The sequence below is a fragment of the Candoia aspera genome, chromosome 14 (assembly GCF_035149785.1).
Source record: "Candoia aspera isolate rCanAsp1 chromosome 14, rCanAsp1.hap2, whole genome shotgun sequence".
NCBI classification, from domain to species: domain Eukaryota; kingdom Metazoa; phylum Chordata; class Lepidosauria; order Squamata; family Boidae; genus Candoia; species Candoia aspera.
The window spans coordinates 15324789-15346632 of NC_086166.1; the positions used below are offsets into that span (position 1 = coordinate 15324789).

Here is a 21844-nt window from a genome sequence, read left to right on the forward strand (position 1 = left end):
GTAAGTTCTCTACTTACTCTGCAGTAGTAAAGACATCTTTTTGTTAGACGTACATTTTGTCCCAATTTAATGCATCATCAAAGTTACGGTCAACTGTTTTCAGATTTGAGTCACAAATACCCTAATGCAATGGTCTGCTTAACTAAAGTTTATCAAATAAATCACAACTGATTGGGCTTGCCCAGCCCTCAAAGCAATAAACCTTGGTTTAAAAACATCAATGACTGAGGTCACTCAGACACTGAGCCAAAGCCAAGCAAAGTACACTAGCTTGTTCACATGGCACAATTGCCCTTTCAGATGCATTCGCAAAACAAGCTAAGCTCAGTTAGGGTCAGTTTTGGTTAGGTTTTATGTGGTTTATTGTGATGCGTGTAACCCTCTGGTTTGCTTCATTTGTTGTTGAAGGTATTGTGCAAACCCAGAAACAGTTCAGTAACCAGCTTAAGCTTGTGAATGCAGCCTTAGAAATGTTTGGCCACAAATGCACCCATTGGCTTATTTGTTGGATTTGCAAACCAGACTCTTGAGATCAAGAAGCTTCCTGATGTTTTAAAGAGAAGAGCGAAGTCTTGTTCTGCTGGTCATCTTTGGTAAAATGATTGAGGATGTTTCTGGTAGTGATTTTGCCTACTTCCCTTTTCAGGTCGTCAGCAGGAGGGGAGAAAAGGAGTGCTTGGAATTCATTTTTGTGACTGAAGAAAAATCACACTGAATAAAATGGCCCTGATGCTCCTGAACCGGCACATAACATGGTCCCTGCAACAGAGTTCTAGGATATTTGCAGCAGGTAAGTGGGGATGAAAATAACTGGAACAGAAGGAAGATTTTTTTTTAAGGTTTCATAGCCCAGCACACTGTTTTATAAACTGTACTGGGGAGAGAATTGGGAATAGAGAAGTTGTAAAAAGCTTGGGGTTCCTTAAGAAGAAAGGTATTAGGAAAAACCTTCCATGGATATACCAATTGGTTGATTTTTTTTATTATTTCAATGTGGAGTCCTTGCGGCTCTCTGAGCTTGGTTGTTTGCTTGCAGACATTTCCTTACCTGACTAAGTAACATCAGTTTCAATGAGCAACCATAGCTGAGAGACGTGAGGTGGGGTGCTCTCTCAGTGTGTCCTAAATGGTCCTAAGCACCTAGAATCAGCATGGGCATTGTCCTCAACAGTGTGGTGGTCAAGGCACCAGGCTAGAAACCGGGAGACCGTGAGTTCTAGTCCTGCCTTAGGCACAAAGCCAGCTGGGTGACTTTGGACCAGTCCCTCTCTCCCAGCCCAAGAGCCAATCAGGTGTGGTAGGAGAGTTCTAGTCCCGCCTTAGGCACAAAGCCAGCTGGGTGACTTTGGACCAGTCCCTCTCTCTCAGCCCAAGAGCCAATCAGGTGTGGTAGGAGAGTTCTAGTCCCGCCTTAGGCACAAAGCCAGCTGGGTGACTTTGGACCAGTCCCTCTCTCCCAGCCCTAGGAAGGAGGCAATGGCAAGCCACTTCTGAAAAAAAGCGTATCACCCCACTAAAGGGAAGAAAGAATGATTTTGGCCATGACTACATGGTAGTGTTACCTGTTGTCAAGCCTAATCCCACAGGATCAGGAAGCAAGAACAAGAATGCAAGGATTAGGGATACAGTATGGAATCTTGAAAACTGGGACAGGAACATCCAGCCCTCATTTCTTAGTGAGCCCAAAAGGCAAAGATGTTTTGAATACTTAAATCTTTTCTCCCCCACCCCTTTTTTCCCCTTCTTTTTTGTAGCCCAAACTGAGCTGCTGATCCTGGGATAAGCTATAACAAGCTCCTCTCCCATCTGTTGGTTGATTGTATCTGGAGTTCCTCTGTGTCTTTCCCAGCTTCCTCCCAATCTCTCTCACCTCCTTTACATTCCTGTCCTACCCCATGACGTAGCTCTGCCTTGGACAGCCCTTTCCACTCCTGGGGCCCCCAAAAGCTTCCCTGCTGCTGTCCTAGAACATTGACCCCACGCTGCTGCTGCTGCTGGCCTGGCTAGAACATTTCTCAGAAGCCTCCCTGCTTGCCTGTTTTCCATGTGAATGCAGCAGCTCAATTCTCTAGCCAATTCCAAAATTAAAAACTTTTGCAAACCCTTCTCCTTGAGCAAGCCCTTTAAAGACAGCCCCTCTCCTGGGCATGTTTATGGTGGAATGCTGAAATCCTTTTTCATCCACTTAAACAAATCCATTTGAAGTATAGATTCCTTTTTTAAAAAGAGGGGGAAAATTACTTAGCCTACTCTGTTGCAAATGTTTGGGACTTCTGAAAGCAGCAGGGATGGAAATCTGGTCCTGGGATCAGCTCTTGCGTCAACAGAGGGACGGACAGGCCACAACAAGCTTGCTGCTTCACATGGCAGTACTCAATGCTTGCTGGCTCTTGGAAAGAGTCAGTCTGTTTCTTGATCTTCTCCCCAATCCCTGGGGCAATTTTGCCCTGTTTTCCTCCCCTCTAGTTTGAGATCCAGGGGATAGGGATAGCTGATGATGTTCAAGATAGGAAAAACGCCAGTTTGTGAAAATATTTCCAAAGGAGAACTTAGCAACTGTGTCTTGGTGCACATCCAGGAGGAGAAATCATCATTCATCCTGACATTATTTGCCTTTCCATGCTTTGGATCAATTAATTCATATTTCCAAGTTACTGAGCATTTGGATGTGATCCATGCAATTTCACAACTTGGTGGCTTGCATGTCTGGGCAAATTCAGTATGAACCCCATAGAGAGAGAAGCTCTTTTTTACTTCCAATAAACATGCATTTCACTTTAAGACATCAGGGGCTGATTTTAGGCCTTTAGTTGTTTACTTCATTACTACAGTCTCTAAATCATGATGGGACATCCAACCCGGCCTGTTCAGCTAGATTTCTGTTCTAGCAGCTGAATATATGAGTAGATATCTCTGGAGAGCATTGAGGTCAAGATGAAACAAAAACCCTTTGATGTTGCAATACGTGGGCCATTAAGAGAAAATATTACATGTGGTCCTAAAAAGCTTATAGCAGTAGCTAGAAATACTGGAGCACATGGAACACCCACATTGCTTTCAGATCCCCAGAATTAAATGGAAATAAATTAGTTTAATTTATTTTTATATCACTCAAAGGAGCCCTGCAAATAATTTTCCGTAAGAACAATTAGCTAACACAATCAACAGTAAACCATCTGTCATCAAAATGATTCAAATACAGGAATAAAATAAAGTATTTGCCTTAATAAGATTTTGGGAGATTCCAGGCGAGATTGCATAAGAGTTGGGTGTTCTCACCAAAAAGTTGCTGAAACCTTGTAGGTTTTCTTCACCTCAGCAGTAAATATAGCTCCCTGTCTGGAAGCTGTGTGTAGGAGAACCCATGTAAGCTACCTGATCAGTCCTCGTAGGTTGCAGTGTATGTATGAACCTGATTGTGCTACATAGCTCTTCATGTTCCCAGTTCTTGATCTCTCATACTGGTCTTCATTTCAAGCAGAGAATCAGTATTTTCTTTTCCAAAGAAAAGCAGGGCATGTCTTGCAATAGTTGCATGTACAGGTAGTCCTTGTTTAGCGACCACAATTGGGACTGGCAACTCAGCCATTAAGCAAAGCGGTCACTAAGTAAAATCACAACTGGGCATATTATCTTCCTTCAGCTTTCCTTTGCTTAACAGACCTGCAAAGGTCAAATGCAAGGATTGGTCACAAAGTCATTGGTCCCAAAGAGGATTGGTTATCGCAGTCATAACTGCGAACAGTCGCTAAACAAGGCGGTTGCTAAAAGAAAACTACCTGTACTGAATAAGTAGGAGAACATACCCCAACTTCATCCAGTCCAGAATCCCAGTCTCCCCAGTTGCTTTACTTACAGACTAGAATTTACAGCTGTCCTCCTTCTGTTGAAAATAACCAGAGAACAAGATCTCCCTAAATGGATTATTTCTTTAAATTTGCATCAGAAGAGGTCTGTGTTTGGGGCACCTGAGCAGCAGGCTGTGTCAATCCACTCGCAGATTATGAACCATGCTTGATGTCATGAGTAAGGATGGCGAGCAGGGGGCTCTCACCCAGACTGTCAAGCGCATGCGTAGCACTGAGGAACTGTTCAGCCATTCAAAGAGACACAGATCGGGACCGCCTTAACCTTTGGGGTTTATATGGCTGGGTTTTCCCACGCTTTCTCAGTTTGTTAGGATTCTTGTTAAGTACTACTAATAAATATTAGAGACCAAGTCCTCGCCTCAGTGTGTTTCCTGGTAATCAGGACACTTTCTGTACGTCCGCTGTCTCCCTCCTTTAGGGGCCTTCAGAAAGACTGTCGGGGCTGAGATTCTGATCATTATAACCCAAGTCACAGTGGAAAGGATAACCATTATGTTATTTCTGACACTTGTACGTAACTCGCCAAAACAGTAACCTTGAATCGTGTCTCACCTGCCCCCGGTCCTTTGCATCTGAAAATCCTTCATGGAGACCCAACCCAAGTTTACTGTTACCCTTGGCAGCTGGCCTTATCTGCACATCCGAATGATTTGCTGGCCCCTCTCTGTGGTACGAGGTTGGCTCCTCCTCTGAGTTCCTGTAGCTTTTCTGCCTTGTGCCCAAAGAATGGGTGTAGCATTGTGCAAGCGGCCTTGGTTCAATTCCCAAGGGATGACGACGATGGTGATTGTATTAGTGTCCCCATGCTAGGGAAAGCATAACCCTGAGTGCGCACAAACTCCTGCATCTCGTTTGTCTTCAGCCACATCTGACGTTATCCTTGAAGCATTTTATAAATAAAGCACCCATTCCCAGGCTGTGTGCAAGAGCTGTTTACTTGCTGAATGGTTTCTGACCGTCTGTGGCTCTTCGAACTGTTCAGATGACACTAGGATGTGATTTCCTGGAAAACTCCACAATTTTTCTTCTCTTCCCTCTTTTCTGGGGGAAGGCGGGATTTGGTCGCTCTCTCTTTTTTTAACGGCATTCAATATTATATCCATAAAATGTATACAGAAAGAATGACATATGTAATATAAAGGAACTTATCTGTGTATAAGGATAATATTTACATGTTGTTATATGTGATTGCATGTTATTATACATAATTATATTGCCCTTTCTTCAAGAACTTTGGGTGGCCCCACAGAATATCTTATTTGCTATCACTATAACAATTTGAGAGCCAGTTTGGTGTTGTGGTTAAGGCACCGGGCTAGAAACCGGGAGACAGTGAGTTCTAGTCCTGCCTTAGGTACAAAGCCAGCTGTGGCCAGCCCCTCTCTCTCAGCCCCAGGAAGCAGGCAATGGCAAACCCCTTCCAAAAATCCTGCCAAGGAAACTGCAGGGACTTGTCCAGGCAGTTTCCGAGAATTGGACACGATTGAACGGATTAAAAAAAAAATAACAATTTTAAGTAGGCTGGGCTGAGAGGGGCATCTGATTCAAAGCCACTCAGTGCACTTCATTGGTAGACACAAAGAAACACATTCAGAATATTCCTTGGAGGAAGATACCCTTCCTTTTTATGTTTTGGGGGTCTATAAATTGAACTGTGGTCACTCCTTGTTCCCCAAACAGTTGGGATACTTGTGAATATTCCATGCCAACATACAGTACCAGCTTCAGTGCTGACCGAGTAACAAGTTAGTGCTCACAGGCTTTAATCATAGTTGAATGAATCAAAAGTGTTCCTGATTGATCAAAGGAAATAACTCTGGTTGGAGTGCAACTTTTGTTAATCACTGTTTTGCTCTGGGAACAAAGTGGGTTTCAATTCGTACTCATGTCCTAAAGAACAGATGCATTTCCAAAAAGCTAGTTTTGGGGGGGTTTGCTAACATCAGAAGTTATTTTTAGTACGCCATTCATCAAATAGGTACTGTGCAATGTTATACTATCCACGTTATGCAGAAGTCCCCCTATGGTGTACTTCCTAGTCAGCACATTTAGAGTCACTTCTTTAACTAAATTTTTGGTTTTTTGCAGGACACCGAGGAATCAGCCAAGTGGCAGCTAAAATTGACGTGGAATTTGACTATGATGGGCCACTGATGAAGACCGAAGTCCCTGGGCCAAAATCCAGGGTAAATCAATATGGGGAGGACCATCTTTAATACTCCTCCCCTCCACCACCATCTCCAAATATTTTGAAAAAAGCACTTCCCTGACCTCGTGGCCGGACTTTAATTCCCATCACGTGCAGAGGAAAGCAGGCTCTGGAAGACTGCTTTATCATTATAATCTCATTATATTTATATTTTAAAAAAATGTTTCTAGTCCTTATGGAATTGGGATATACTTTAAAGCATGACATTTCAATGCTCTTCACACTTCCTTGGGATGAATAAAATAAAAAAGATTACAGAGAGACAAAAAAAGCTGAATAAATTATATACTACTACACACACACACCCAAAACAGAACCCCAAGCGTTGTGTTGGTGTCACACCATGAAATAAGAATCGCACACGGCCATCTCCTTGAGATGTGTGGGCTACGACTCCCATTTGCAACCAGCTGCTTGGGAATGATGGCACTTGGGAATCCAGCACATTTTGAGGGCAACAGGTGGGGGTAGAGAAAGGACCCCCCACCAACATTATACGGAGTTGTCCTGTGGTTTGTCTTTGGCTTGAAGGGATGCTCAGCCCCAGCTATTACAGTGGAGCATTGTCTGTGATACATTCAAATAGGGCTTCTCCAGTGTGCCACAGTTAAAAATGCTAACTTAGCATCATGTGTGGATGCCATCTTGGGCTTAAGAGATGCTTGTAAGTCTAAGCACAACCATAGATGAGATCTTGGGAATAAGCCCAAATGTCATATGTTTGAGTTTGGCAGCCATATCAACTGAGTGAATGAATACAAATAAATAAATAAAGCCCCTCTAGAGGGGTCTAGAAAAATAGGATCTCAGGTTACCTCTGGAGCTGCTGTTTCATTTGAAAGAGCAAAGCTGTGCACGTGGACACCATCATGGTCCTTTCTCTGGCTGGTGCGATGCGGCATCTGGGTCTCAAGGCTTGTCGGCGATTCAGAGTCTGGATCCTTACAACAGCTCTGCCAAGCTTCATGGGCATCTTTCCTAACTCAGGCTGGAGACACAGTAAATCCACTGCAGCACAGGAACAGTTCATCTCCTGACTTTTCGACAGGTCAATCTGTATAATAACATCCTTTCTTTTCCTCTTCTTTCAGGAATTAATGAAACAGTTGAATGGAATTCAGGTAATTTCTCCAGTTTCAACTTGAAAAAACTCCCAGGTCTTCTGCCATTAAAACGCTGGCCACCGAGTCACAAACTGGTATCAAAGGCAGGCCGCCAACTAACGTGTCTGCCTGCTAGGCATCAGCAATGTCACTCTCCAAAAACTGAACAGAATGGGACCAAAGTTGGTTGGGGGAGGAGTGGAAATAATCTGAATTTGAAAATGGGCCGGATGCAACTGGGGGCTGCAGGAAAAAATAATCCTGCAAAATTCCCCCAATGCATCCTGATGGGAGGGGCGCTTGGGCAGGGCTTTGAAATGTTGGCAATTGTGCCATTCTAAGTACCCCTCTGCCTGCTTGGTCACATGCCCCAGAAAATGAATGAATGCCACCTGCCCTCTCTCTCCTAGTGCACACCAACACACACAGATGCAAGACAAGGTGGGAACAGAAACACACATGCACAACACCCTCCTTTGTTTAGAAAGGGCAACTAAAAATGCAATGGCTGACCTTGTGCTAATTACTTAGCACTTAGCCTCATCTGGCCTCCTCTGTAAAATGGATGTGATACTGCACTATTATGGCATCTTTTCAAATTCAGTTCTGGGAGCAATTTTGAAACTTCTGGATAGTCATGGGCCCAGCTGCACATCTGCCTTGTTGGGAATAATGGCATTCCTGAGTTGATGTAGGAATGACCTTGGGAGACAGGGCAATGAGATGGTCAGATAAAAGGCAGCTGAACCCACAGCAAGAATGTGGATGGGGCAAGAGGCTCAGAAGAGACCCTCCCTAGTTTCTTGGGCTGTAAAGGACACGGAGGGTGGGGGTGGGAAGAGAAGTACTTTCAGACTTGCAAGGTTCTGTCATTGTAGCCTTACCATAAAGTAAAATTAGCTCACCTGGTCCTGTTTCCTGTCTGGTCTACCTCGTAAGGCTGACAGTAGTTGCAGGTGGTCAGTCTCGGTTCAAATGCAGAAACAGAGTCCCCAGACTGAATTCTGTCCGCCCTGCCCCTTTGCGAAAGGTCTTCCGCTAAGGATCCAATCCCACATGATCAATTGCATGAGCAGAATGTCCTCCTCCCCGACTCCCTCCCACAGCTTTGCCCTAATATGGCCCTTTTTTCTGTTAATCAGGCGCTTCCCGACAGTGTTGGTGAAAAGGCAAAACTGCTCTAGGGGTCTGTTCTCAGTGGTTTTCCTCCCCTGTAAAGACTGAAGAAATGATGGGAAAACTCAAGGAGGGGCTTCAAAAATGAGTGGCTGCTTTGTTCAGTCCCCTGGAAAAATTCTGCAAATTTTTCTTACGGACCCCTAAGGCAGACTGGAATTCCCTTACCTCTCCTATATAACTTTTCAGTATAATAAGATGTACAAAACAAACAAAAACCAGGAGAGAAAATAAGGAATAGAAAAACAAGAGAGAACTTGAAAAAAAGAAAAGCAAAAACATGCAATTAGGTCTTCTGCTCTTCTTTCTGTCAAGTAGTTGTTATCTTAAACTTTCCCTCAACCTCTTTTCCCCTCTTCAATCCCCAAATCACTGGAATTCCCCTGTCTTTCCAAGACAAGCTTCTGCTATGCAGGCATGAAAAATGGTTTACCCCAGCAGGAAACAGAGTTTCCCGTTTTCCTTCCTGTCCAGCCTAAATCATGACTTGTTTGATTCTCAACTTCTGTGTCGTGCCGGGAAATTTCAGCTTGTTTCATCTGTTTCTCTCAGAATGCGGAAGCGGTCCACTTTTTCTGCAACTACGAAGAAAGCCGAGGAAACTATCTTGTCGATGTTGATGGGAACCGAATGTTGGATCTCTACTCTCAGATTTCGTCCATTCCCATCGGTAAGAGCTCAGTCGGGCGGTTTGCGTGGTTTCAAACCTCAGCTTGAGCAGGGGCGGGCAATCATAAGCCCAGAGCTCTTGTTTTCAGCATCAAGAGCCACACCAACAATGCTTGTGGCAGATTGGAAGTATGGGCAGGAACAGCGTAATTTCTTGGGCATGAAATGCATACAGGTAGTCCTTGCTTAACAACCATTCCTTTAGTGACAGTTCGGACTTACAACGGTGCTGGAAAAACTGACTTATGACCGGAACTCACACTTACGACCATCGGAGTGCCACTGCGGTCACATGGTCACAATTTGGGCGCTTGGCAACCGGTTCACATTTGTAACTGTTGCAGCATCCCGTGATCACATGATCACCATTTCTGGTTGGCTTCTGGCAAGCAAAATCAATGGGGAACCACATGATCATTTAACGACTGCTGCAAAAAAGGTTGTAAAATCGGGTTGGATTCGCTTCAATGATCGCTTCGTTTAACAACTGAAATTCCAGGCCCAACTGTGGTCATTAAGCAAGGACTACCTGTAGAAGCAGAAGTGCAAATCCTAAAATAGGACATGCAATTTTAAGAATAAAGAATAATCCACAAACTTTCAATTGATCAAGGGGGGGAGGGAAATAGAAAAATCTCAGGTGTTATCAGGTCTTTCCAACGTCATCTCACACACACACACACATTTTTTTAAAAATTCGGATTGGTAACCCTTTGCAGCTGGGCTTTCAAGGGGAAGACCACAGTGCAAAAGGCAAAGGTGAGAAATGTGCAGGGCTGAGATTTTTCCATTTCCCCCCCCTTGATATTTTGCATGGTTTCAAATCTCAGCTCGAGCAAGGGTGGCCAATCGTAAGTCCAAAGCTCTTCTTTTCAGCACCTAGAGCCCACCAGTATTTTTATTTTTTAACCTATTTATTTGAATTTATAAGCTGCCCAACCCCAATGGACTCTGGGCAGCATACAAAACTAGAAAAAAACATAAAAACAGATAAAAACGTTAAACCAAACAGACATGCCAGACAATACTTGATGGATGTGGTTTATTTTTTCAGTTTTTTAAAAAATTATTATTATTTCCAACTCAACTCAAGTATCTCCATGGATATATTCATGCCATTTTTTAGGGAACAGTATGGAAGGGCTGTTTTTGTTGGGTTTTTTTTTTTTTTTAATTTACAGACTAACAGATCTGGATTTCCTGGTGGTGTCCCTACTAATCAGGCCTGACTCTGCTTAGGTTTTTTGAGATTCTCAAAGAGTGGTTGATGCTGCCACAAAGGAAAGATTTCTTGTGAACTTTGCAGAAGTAATTTACTATGGCCTTCTTTCAGGATGTTTTTTTTTTTGACTTCTCAGTCCTAACCAAAACTGATCCTGCTTATCTTCTAACCCTGGAGAAGGTTAGCCAAGTGCTGAACAACCTGCTAAAACTTTGTTAGGCTATAAACCCAAGTGTATCACTACTCATTTCTCTTAAAAGCAGTTTTCTGGGTGTCAAAGATCCATTCTTCAACAAAAAAAATCAGCATAGGTTGAGTCTGCTCCTCAGCAACACTCTAAAAAGGTTACCATATTTAATTTGAAAGTTGCTGAAATTTCCGGAAGGCAGTTGATAAAGGTCCCTCTGCTTCATTCTAGGCTACAGCCATCCATCTCTGATCAAACTTTTGCAACAGCCCCAGAATCTGGTGAGTGACCTTTTGCATAAGATACCAAATTGCCAAAGTAAAAGCCACTTGGGTTGAGATGTTTCTTCATCCCCTGCCCATACATCCCAACACAAGCAGTGCATGACTTCTTTGTCTCCAAGAAAGGGCAGAATCAGCAGAATTTAATTCAGCTCCAAGGTAAGCACAGGTGTGTTTCATTTGGACTTGCTTAATACCATTGCGTAGCAATAAATACATTGTTCCCTTCCACTGCGTTAAAAAAAAAACATTTGGCAGTATGTTTTGGTAAGTTTATGGAAAGCTGCCTCTAAAATTTTTGGAAGGAATTCTCTGTGGCCGTGAAGTCAAAGCAGGAAGACTATAGTTTGATGCCTTGCAAATAAAGCCACCTCCTTTGTGTCAGATTTTAGCAACCACCCCAATGGGCACTTTTGGAAGGCACCCAAGATTTCTAGCTCTGTCTCTGCAAATTCAGGAAATTAAGTTGTCCTTTAGTGGACCATGGAGGATGTGAGACGTTCCTAGCAGCTCTCAGGTGTGATGCTGATGATAATACTGTGATTGCTTACTGTATTAGCATTAGTATTGCTGATTATAGTTGATAACAGTTACGATTATTGCACTGTTGGGGATGTGTATGTTGCTGCTTGGGAGCAGCTTAGGGGCAGAATGATTGAACTGGGATATAAAAACCATTTGCCATGAATAATGAGGAAATAAATGGGTGCCCTTCCTCTCCCTGAGACCCCAGAGTGTCTACCTCTCCTTTCTCAGAGCTGTTCACCTGCCGCTCAGGGTCTCTGGGGCTGGAACCAGGAGCCTCCCCATCTGCATGGGGGTGGGTCTCTGAAATAACCCTTTCCCAGAGGAGTGGCTGGGAATTATAGGTGCTGGCACAAGCCATTTTAATTGGCTTACTCCAGAGCGAGGACAACCCAAAGGAACTCATTTCCTGATGGGTCCTGGAGATGGTTATCATGTCTGCCATCTTTTGGTAGGAAGCCAATGAGGGAAGGGAGAGTTAGTTTGAAGAGTTACCCCAAGGTTTGCTGAGTGGTTGTGTTGCCCTGAGTCTGCTAATCTCCAGCATATTTTAAATTCCCTTTGTAATCACAACTGCTGTTCATCGCAAAGTTGATGTGCCTCCCACAAGGCACCAGAAATGGAAGAAGGATGCTCGCAGCATGCTAGACTAGGCTAAAAATACTGGTCTGGCACGTAATGTGAACCAAGCCACATGCCCTCTGTGTTATTAAAGTGAATAGGTTTAGCATGTTGTGTGGACTCTGCTCACACATGTATGGAAGGTTTTGGACTGAATATGCGTGGCTGGGGAATTCTGGGAATTGAAATCCACACATCTCAAAGCTGCCAAGGTTGAGAAACACTGCTCTAGAGGACACAAAGGAAAGAAATCTGTTCAAAATCACAGGTACTGTATATGTCTAGAGGACACCAAAGCACCTCAGTAGCCAGTAGCATCCATTTCCCATCTGCAGCTTCTCCCATTTAGTTGCCGCTCTAGCTAAATTCTGATGCCAGAAACAGCCTGACTGAATTACAGGTTTTGGGGAAGGGTGGTTGCAAGTGTCAAAATTGGGGGTGTCCTTTGCTTAAGTCAATCAAGGTCAACCCAAGCATTGTTTTCAGTTAACCCTTAGATAAGAAGGCTTTATTCCAATCATGTTAAAGTCCTTTTCTTTTCTTTTCTTTTTTCTTTTCTTTTCTCAGAGTACTTTTGTCAACAGGCCTGCCCTAGGAATTTTGCCCCCAGAAAATTTTGCTGAAAAGCTAAAGGAATCTTTGCTTTCGGTAAGTTTTATCTAGCAAAGAAGGAGCTTTTGAAATTGACATCTAGCGTTGGCAGGTCTCTGGCCTGCCAAGAATTCCAGTTTTTCTGCAGCCACAGGGGTGTGAAGAGCAGGCAAGACAGAGGTGGGGAAGCACCTTGGTGTGTGAATGCTATAATACATTCCTGTGGTGACTGAGCATGATGGACTTTGTAGTACAACTTATATGGCAGACGGTAGGTTAGGGGAGTCTGGCTTATGGAGCTACGGGTTGTCATCTGCCTGAAACTGTTAGAGAAAGATCCTCTGGGAGATTTGACAGACAAGCTCAAAATTACCAAGCCGCATTTGGTCACCCATTGTCTGTAAATCCCAAGGACAGGGACTGTTACTGCTGATTCAGTGCAAGATTTTTCAGAATGGTTTCAAATCATCTGCTGCTGGAAGTTGGGGGAAATGTAGCTCTCTAGGCTTGGAGGCACCTTAAAACTTGCTTCTTTTTTTAAGGGGGAAAAGGAGGAAATCAGCACACATCATTTTAGCATTCCTGGAAGCCTGAAGTTCTAAGATTAAAATTTAAAGTGCATTTAGTATTCCTCAGTGCTACAACAATGAACAAAAATTACCAGTTCAGAGATCTGACACCTTATGTTGGTACCTGGGCAAAAGTGAGTCCCAGTTCAGAGGGATTTCAGAGCTAAAGCCAATTGCTTATTTAGAATTCCAGCTGTTCACAAACTGGATCTAAGTCAATGGTGTTGACAGTCTGGCTGTAAAAAAACGTTACTAGAGTGTTGAGGACTCTAGTCCTTGAAAGTAGGGTTTCCTCACTGTAGGAAGTGAGAGTCCTGTTCAGTTCTTCATTGGTCAGATTTCCCCTCGAATAAATGTGTCTTGGGCACACATTTTAGGATGGATTCAGAGAAGCTAGAACAGGTACAGAGAAGAGCAGTGAAGATGATTAGAGGACTGGCAACCGAGTCCTACAAGGAGAGGCTGAGAAAACTGGCTAGGTCTAGCATTAAAAAAGGACAACTAGGGTAGGGGAATAATAGCACTCTTCAAAAACCTGAAAGGATGCCACACAGAAGAAAACCACTATGAGTTCTCTGTTATCCCAGATTGCAGGATATGGAATACAGGTAGTCCTCGCCTAATGACCACAATTGGGACCAGCATTTTGGTTGCTAAGTGAAGTGGTCACTAAGAGAATCTGACCCAATTTTATGACCTTTTTGTGGTGGTCGTTAAGTGAATCACCATAGGTGTTAAGCAAACCATGTGGTCATTAAGCAAATCATTCAGTCCCCCATTGATTTTGCTTGCCAGAAGCTGGCTGGGAAGGTCGAAAATGGCGATCACGTGACAAATGGACACTATGATGGTCATAAAAAGGTAAAGGTAAAGGTTTCCCTTGACGTAAAGTCCAGTCGTGTCCGACTCTAGGGGGCGGTGCTCATCTCCGTTTCTAAGCCTTGGAGCCGGCGTTGTCATAGACACTTCCGGGTCATGTGGCCAGCATGACGACTCGGAACGCCGTTACCTTCCCGCCGAAGCGGTACCAATTAATCTACTCACATTTGCATGTTTTCGAACTGCTTGGTGTGCAGGAGCTGGGACTAGCAACGGGAGCTCACCCCGCCACGCGGTTTCGAACCGCCGACCTTCTGATCGACAGCTCAGCGGTTTAACCCGCAGCGCCACCACGTCCCTATGATGGTCATAAATGTGCCCAAATTGTGATCATGTGACCGTGGGGACACTGTAATGGTCGTAAGTGTGAGGACTGGCCGTAAGTCGATTTTTTCCATCACCGTCCTAAGTCTGAACCATCACTAAACAAATGGTTGTTAAGCGAGGACTACCTGTAATGGATTTAAGTTACACTAAGAATGACAGCAATTCAGCAATGACCTTGGAGGTGATGGACCTCAGGACCAGAGAGAAGTTGGACTGCCATCTTCTGGAGATTCTTTATTTAGGATTCCCGCCTTTGGTTGCTGGTTAGAGTCAATGGGCTAAATGGCCGCTTGCAACTCTTAAGACTCCATAATTTTATCCATACACAGTAGAGGGTAATTTTAAGAATTAGGGAGGTTAAAATAAGCATCATTTCGTTGTGATGTACAATTATGATGGAGATATTCCTTACAAACTCTTTGAATTGAAAGGTCTGTGTCTCTTCTCCACTGCCAGGTGGCCCCTAAAGGTCTCTCTCAAGTAATAACCATGTCCTGTGGATCTTGCTCTAATGAAAATGCCTTTAAAACCATATTTATGTGGTACAGGGTAAGTGAAAGCTATGTGAATGCTCTGCCTTGTACAGATGCTCTCCAGTTGCTGAGGAGACCGGGAGGGCTGCCTTTGCTCAGAGCAAGGGTAGGAAGGGGGGGCCTCAGTTTCATTTTCAGTCAGCAGCTAGACCTTGGATCAGCAGTCAGTTGCCTGACCTGATCTGCTTAACTGATCTGCTGAAGAGAGGAACAAGAGAAAGGAAGGTGCAGAAATATGGAGAGAAAAAGAAGATTTTTATCCTCCTCCCCATGTCTGACTTCGAGCCCATTAATCCTCATTTCGGGTTCTGCCACTTTTGGTTTAGATCTTGCCCATTCTTAGCCATGGGCCCCTGATAGATCCTGTGGGATGAAGGCCCCGGGGGAAAAGAAAGGTCTCCATTCCAGAATTAAAAGGATCTCATTTCATAGAAGGTTGAAGAGACGCGCACAGAAGAAGTCCTCAAAATTGCTGCCAAGCAGAAAACAGTCACAAAGTCCACATGAGGTGGTTGAGATGGCCGGGCTTTTTCAGTCTTGGGAGATCCTTTATGGTCATGCTTCCCATCTGCTGAGACTGCCCCAGTAATCCTGGAGAATGACTAACTCCAGGAAATAGACTGGGGGAAAGAATCAAGTCTGGTTCTATTAAGTGTTTAAGCTATCTAAGCTATCAGCTATGATGTGCTTCTGGGATGGAGGTCGGAGCCTCTTGTCTTCCTCTAGTTCCAGTTCTCCTTAGGACACTGATATTGGGAGACTGTGGAATACCATAAGCATTGACATACTGCCATCTTCCCCAAATGATGCTCATGCAGATGTGTTGGATGGCACCTCTTGACTGGGAAAGTTCTTTATTTTCCAGAACAAAGAAAGAGGACCCAACAGTGTTACCAAAGAAGAGTTGGAGACATGCATGATTAACCAGGTAAAATACATTCCTTGGTTCAGCAGAGCAAAAACCTTGCCAAATCTACATTCTGGGGCAGTTATTCCTGCTTAAGTTTGTGCCTGAGCAACAAGACAGCATAAAAGCTACTGAATTTAGAACGTGAGTACAAGCCACACACTTTGCAATGGCAGAGGATTGGCAGCTAAAACGGCAACGTGTACTGAGCGGTAGTTTGCACAACACTGCCACGTTTTGTTGTTTTTACTCCAGTTTTCTGATTATAAACATCTCTGTGTTCAAACCCTCACAGCTACGTTCCTGTGGGTTGGATGTCACCTATTTAAAACAGCCCTTTTATAACCCAACGGACCCTTTCCTTACATCCTCCTCTTAGACCTTTGCTCATTCTTTCACAACTCAGTTTCATCACAGAAACTGGTGTTCGTAGTCCATTTCATAATCCCTTAAATCAGTTTTGCAAACAGGTAGTAAATGCTGCAGCTCAATTTTCTCTGTTTGTGCACGTAACGTCCATTTCCCCCCACGGTGTTTCACAAATGAGACTGAGAACAGCTCAAGTTTTCTATTATACACTGTTCTCAGTAGCACATGCAAGTCCCAAGAGCCAAAAGGCCTGTCCTAAAAACATTCAGAGAATACAACAGATTTTATGAAATAAAAAAGTGTGAAAAGGACAGATTAGAGCTTGATGTGTAAGCAAATCTTTGCATTAACTTCTGTAGATTGACCTTTAGGATTCTGGAATATAAAAATGAAAGCTAAGTGATCAATAGCTGTCGACAAAGGATATTTTTCCTGTTTACTCTTGTCCTCCAGAGTTCCGTCTGCTGCTCCAGCATCAATGAACTTTTTTCTGAAGTGTTGCTTCAGTTCAAATGCTGGAATCAAACTGAACTGGTCTGAGTCCCATTCAGACCAATTCAGACATGTTTTGCACCTCTAAGCGGCTAAATCCTCTGAACCAAATTGGCCCAATTTGAACAAATTTTGCTTGAGAGGTACGAAGAAGAACAGTTTTCCAAACAGTTTGAATCAGATTTTTTGAATCAGGCTGAGCCAAATCTGCAAAGGTCTAAAAACATCACATAATAAAGAACTTCTTTTCAAACCAAGATGCTTTTCTGCTAAAAAAAAATGACCCTCCTGTTTATCTGTTTCTAGCTTTGCTTCTGATGGTCCCAATAGAAAAGAATGTCTGTAGCTCAGGGTTGAACTGTGGAGTCCCCGGTGCTCCTTGAGCTTGGTTGTTTGCTTGCAGATGTTTCAGTACCCAACTAGGAAACATCATCAATATACTGGCACTGATGATGTTCCCTAGTTGGGTAATGAAACATCTGCAAGCAAACAACCAAGCCCAGAGAGCACCAAGGACTCCACAGTTCTGATGGTCCTTCCACTGAAGCCTTAGTGTGGTTTATCGAAACTGAGAAAGTTTCAATGTGCTGGCTATGTACAATTTATCTATTATGATTGATTGATTGTTTCATTTATCTTGGATCTTGTTTTATTTCCATGCTTTATGTTATTTAAAGCTGGTCAATGTCCAAAATAAAGATTGGACCACTAGAAAACTGAGGGTAGATGGATGTTGTCAACTGTTTCTTTTATAGTTAAAAAATCAAAAATATTTTAAGCCACAGTTGAGCACTATGGCCAGGGAGGAATGCTTTGTCCAAGTTGGGATGTGATGCAGTGACCCGGATGTGAGGGTCAGAGGGCAGCACAGTCACTTCCTGCAGTCAGCAACACCCCTGCATCTTTAGCAGAAAGCACAAGACCATTCTTGATGAATGATTGGTGGTGTCAGAAGGGCAAATGACCAAGGTCAACCTAGGACCAGGGGGGTCTACGTTTCACCACTTGCTAAGCCATGAAGCCCTTTGGATGACTTTAAATCTGCTTTGATTGCTAGCACTCTGAATTAATATTCATAACAGAAGAGGGCTATCTCCTAAAAATGCAGCAGAATTGGAAAAATAAAATAAAATATATAAAATTAAATTAAATTAAATAAATTTTAAAAAATGGTTCTCTCCGCCCTTATACAGCATAGTTAGGTCATTCCAGCTAGCATTGCTGAGGGGAGGAGGCTGCCTCCTAGTGGCTAAACCGGAGCAAGCAACAGTATTAATTTTCTCTTTGCATTTCAGCCACCAGGTTGCCCGGAATACAGTATGCTTTCCTTTATGGGCGCATTTCATGGGAGAACCATGGGTAAGGAAGAGTTTGTTTTTTGTTGGAATCAGTATTATATGCAAGCTTAGAAGATCAATGAGATGGCTTGATTGATTGATTAGGTGCCATCAAGTTGGTGTCAAATAAGCCCTAATATTTCAAGAGCTTTCACTCTTAACTCAGCGCCATTTAGATGGTCCACGATGCTGTGTTGGGGGCGTTGGGGTAATTAATATATAGACCAAAGTCTGCCAAAGAAGCCATTTGCAGAAAGGAAAAAGGTCTGAGGCATCTGTCATCCTCCTATGCTATTTTTCTTCCCTTCTCTTCCCATTCTATCTTACAGAATAGTTGCAGATCGCCCCTTCCAATCTATTCTTTTCCTTTGAATTATATCTGATCCCCTCTCTTCCCTTCTCACTGTATTCCATCTGATTCCAGTTCACCCCATCTGGTTCCTTTCCTTTCTTCCTACCTGCCTTCCTGCAATTTCTCAAGTATGAAGGAAGTTTGTTTTTTGGTTCGTTGGTTTTTTAACTTGTTTCTTTCCCATCTCTCTCGGGGATCTTTTGAAGCAAACTGGGCCAGTGGGCTGTTTTCTGTGGCATGTCTTTCTAGAGTTTTGTAGCCTCCTTGGCCGTCCAGATTTTCCTGCCTGAAAAAGGTTTCTGAACGGCGTTCGCTCTTGATGTCTTCACTTCGCATTTAACACAAGCAGGAAAGCCAAGGAAGACATAAAGTGCTGGAAGGATAGTTGCACAGTGAAAGTCAGGATGGTCACACCCACCCTCTTGGCCACCTCATCATAAAATAAGTACAGGGATACCCCAATCCAACCTGAAGAATTTCCTTGAAATTCTCTTCTGAATCTGATCTGTGATTGCATTAAAAAATTACTCAGAGGAAACACTTCGAACCATGCCTGAGCACTGCCCTGAGAAATGATACGGCTGTTTTAAGAGGCACAAGGAAGAGTCTGCTGCTTTAATGTGTGGCTCATTAAAGCCGCACCATCTTTTTTCAGGATCACACAGAACTCTGCAAAATGACGAGCTGCTTTCAATGAAAAGCAGAGGAGCTGTTCTTGCATCTTGTGTGAAGCCTGCCTGAAGTGCCCTTCCGAGGGCAGACAGCCCTAAAAATTGTAACGATTGGTTGGATTTGAGGGAAAGGAACGTTGAAAACCAACGCTCTACCCTCCACTTGAGCAAGAGTTTTTTCTGCAGGGCGTTATTTGGCCAGGAGGGGGTGCCAAAGGCTTCCTTTGGCTTTCATGGTTCTCTTCCTCTCTGTTTAGGCTGCTTAGCCACTACGCACTCCAAAGCCATTCACAAGCTGGACATCCCTTCCTTTGACTGGCCCATTGCTCCGTTCCCAAGGCTAAGGTACCCCTTGGAAGACTTTGTGAGAGAGAACGAGCAAGAGGAGGCACGCTGCTTAGAGGAGGTGAGGACTGGCTGGCTGCAGCTGCAGAGTGCAGAAGGGGCCTCAGGCAGCAGAGGCTTGTGGATATAAAGTGAGTTTGTTTTGCTCAATTAACCCGGCACAGAAAGATCAAGCATCAGACCGAGGAGAAGGACAGCAAGGGGCATCCAGCATTCGTATTTCCTGGAAGAGATAAGTGTTCACAGAACATCTTCACCTTGGCTTGGCTGAGTCCTGACCAAACCAAGTCAGCTTTCATCAGCTTGTTTTCTTGTAATACAAGCGATGGCACAAAACTAGGATCCTGCCGTAGAAATTTCAGGATGATGATCAGGCCAGTGCATAACATTAGTTTGCTTTGCCTCTCTTCAAAGCGGGTGGAATGACTGTCCCTTTGTTGAGAGGGCTGATATACGGCGTCTATACCCACATCTGCCCACCAGCAGCACCGAAAGACATCAGAGGCGTTTGCACTGTGTGGCCAGTGAAGTTAACTGAAATAACTTGATCGCCAGATTTTATTTTATTTTTTACAAATTCAAAGAGAGGGTGGCAAAAGAAAAAAAAACGATGCTGTGGCTATTCCCTCAGCAGGCTGCAGGCTGCTCCCAGACCGTAATGGGCAATTACTGGCAAAAAACAAGCTGGCCGTTCCACCTGGCCTGATTTTTTGCTGGCAAGCAAGGAACAAGATGGGCTTTTGCTGGGACTGAGCAGGTGGAGGGGCATCACTTTGCAACCCACCCTCCACCCCCAGCAGCCCCATGATGCAGGCACAGACAGGAATGGCTTATGTGTGACATGGTTGTGGGGTGGGGCTCTCCTGTGGCCACCCTTGCAAGGCATTAACACAGGCCAGGGTAAAACCCCCCCCTGCAACATTGGCCCTGGGACCCAAGCCAGACAGGGCACAGAGTCTTCTATTCCTGCCCTAAGCAGCTTTATTGAACATCCGGAGAGTCAAGGTGATGATGTCATGTCATCAGGACTGGGACAGGATTCAGCAGCTATTCCAGAGGGAAGTGCAAAATCTGCCCCTTCCTGGACTTGCGAGTCCAGGAAAAGACACAGCTTCTATAACAGTGTTTATCAACCTTGGGAACTTTCAGATGCGTGAACGGGAGTTGACGTTCACGCATCTGAAAGTTCCCAAGGTTGATAAACACTGTTCTGTAAGGAGGTCCTGACAGGTGTGTCATAGACACCTGCTCCAAAGCTCCTCAGGATTTCAGATCTGAAGTGCTGCAGGCCCTGCCCATGAGAGACAATGTCTGGGTTCACCGATGATGCTAAGCCAGGTTTAGTTTTGAGTGAGCTACAACCGATGTCACAACAGGGCTAGCCAGACAACGGTAAGAAGCCGCCTTCTTGCAGAGGCTCAGCTAGAGAAACCGCATTATGGATTTGCTTGACGTTGGTGTTGTTTGGGCTTACAGCAAAACTTGGCAGCTGAAGAGCAGAATAAAGATCTCATTAGAGAATGAAAAACAAGGTTGCAGAAGCACCATAAACTCTCTGCAGCTGCTTAAGGACCACGTTGGTGCTAATATCCTAATTCCATAGGTCTTGGCCTTGGTTTTTTGAAAGCTGCGAGAAGGAGCCCTCCTCCAAGTAGGACTTGATTTCTCAGGGCCCTTTGAAGACTGGGGTGGGGAGGGGCAGCAAAGGATGCTTCTGTTAGGACTGGAGGCTGGAATTCAAGCTGAAGATAACAACATCTTCAAAATGCACCATGGTTAACACTTTTTTAAAGAAGGCCAAAGAAGGAATGAATCCATCAGATTAGTTTGGGTGGAAGCCCACAAAGAAATGGGAATTTTTCAGTTAGAATTGGTTTGCTTTCTGTTTTCAGAGCAATTGCTTTGGATAAAACACTACACTTGATCATAGGTTTGGCCTCTATTGACATCAGTCACATTTCTTCTTAATTTGTTTAATTTATTTCACGTATGTCCTCATTAGCTTTAACCAGCAGTTTATGCCTTCGATGGGACTCTTTTATTTAATACCAGATTATGGCAGGTTTTATTAACGAATTGTCCCGTGGGTCATCTTTCTCCAGCCTGGGAGATGTGTGGGACTTCAACTCCCATAATTCACAGCCCACATGGGAAAGATTGCATGCTTCTGGAGGACTCTGTTTTGGAGAAGGTTATTCAGTGGTACAAAAACGTCACAAATTCTTCCCCTCGATTGTTCCATGAAATGTACTAAATCGTTGCAATGAATTGGAACCAGAGAATTAATATCAATGACTGGTTGCATACCGAAGATTTCTTTCTTTTAAAAAATTCTTACTGTGTTCTGACATACAGGTGGAAGATTTGATTGTAAAATACAGGAAAAAGAATAAAGTTGTGGCAGGGATCATTGTGGAACCCATTCAATCCGAAGGGGGGGACAATCACGCATCGGACAACTTTTTCAGGAAGTTGAGAAACATTGCTACAAAGGTGAGCTTTGGCATAAAATGGGACATTTCCTAAACATAAGATGTGTCACCTGAGAAATCTGTCTATCTAATCTTTAAGTAGTCACTTCCAAGCTGATCTGGGAAAACCCAGCAGAAA

At 43.9% G+C, this 21844-nt stretch overlaps 1 protein-coding gene across 2 annotated transcripts in view; it reads left to right on the forward strand.

Annotated features, from left to right (window-relative positions):
• The first annotated feature begins 646 nt into the window (after positions 1 to 646).
• ABAT (4-aminobutyrate aminotransferase) overlaps positions 647 to 21844 on the forward strand; it is a 29585-nt gene continuing 8387 nt past the window's right edge. The window contains exons 1-11 of one of the 2 annotated variants that reach the window (XM_063314596.1): positions 647 to 790; positions 5958 to 6055; positions 7170 to 7199; positions 8910 to 9027; positions 10667 to 10716; positions 12430 to 12510; positions 14685 to 14777; positions 15627 to 15689; positions 17825 to 17888; positions 19147 to 19295; positions 21590 to 21727. In XM_063314596.1, coding sequence (XP_063170666.1) covers positions 721 to 790; positions 5958 to 6055; positions 7170 to 7199; positions 8910 to 9027; positions 10667 to 10716; positions 12430 to 12510; positions 14685 to 14777; positions 15627 to 15689; positions 17825 to 17888; positions 19147 to 19295; positions 21590 to 21727 — 954 coding nt within the window. In that variant the 5' untranslated portion in view covers positions 647 to 720. The remainder of the gene's footprint in view (positions 791 to 5957; positions 6056 to 7169; positions 7200 to 8909; positions 9028 to 10666; positions 10717 to 12429; positions 12511 to 14684; positions 14778 to 15626; positions 15690 to 17824; positions 17889 to 19146; positions 19296 to 21589; positions 21728 to 21844) is intronic. The other variant, XM_063314597.1, reaches the window with a different exon arrangement.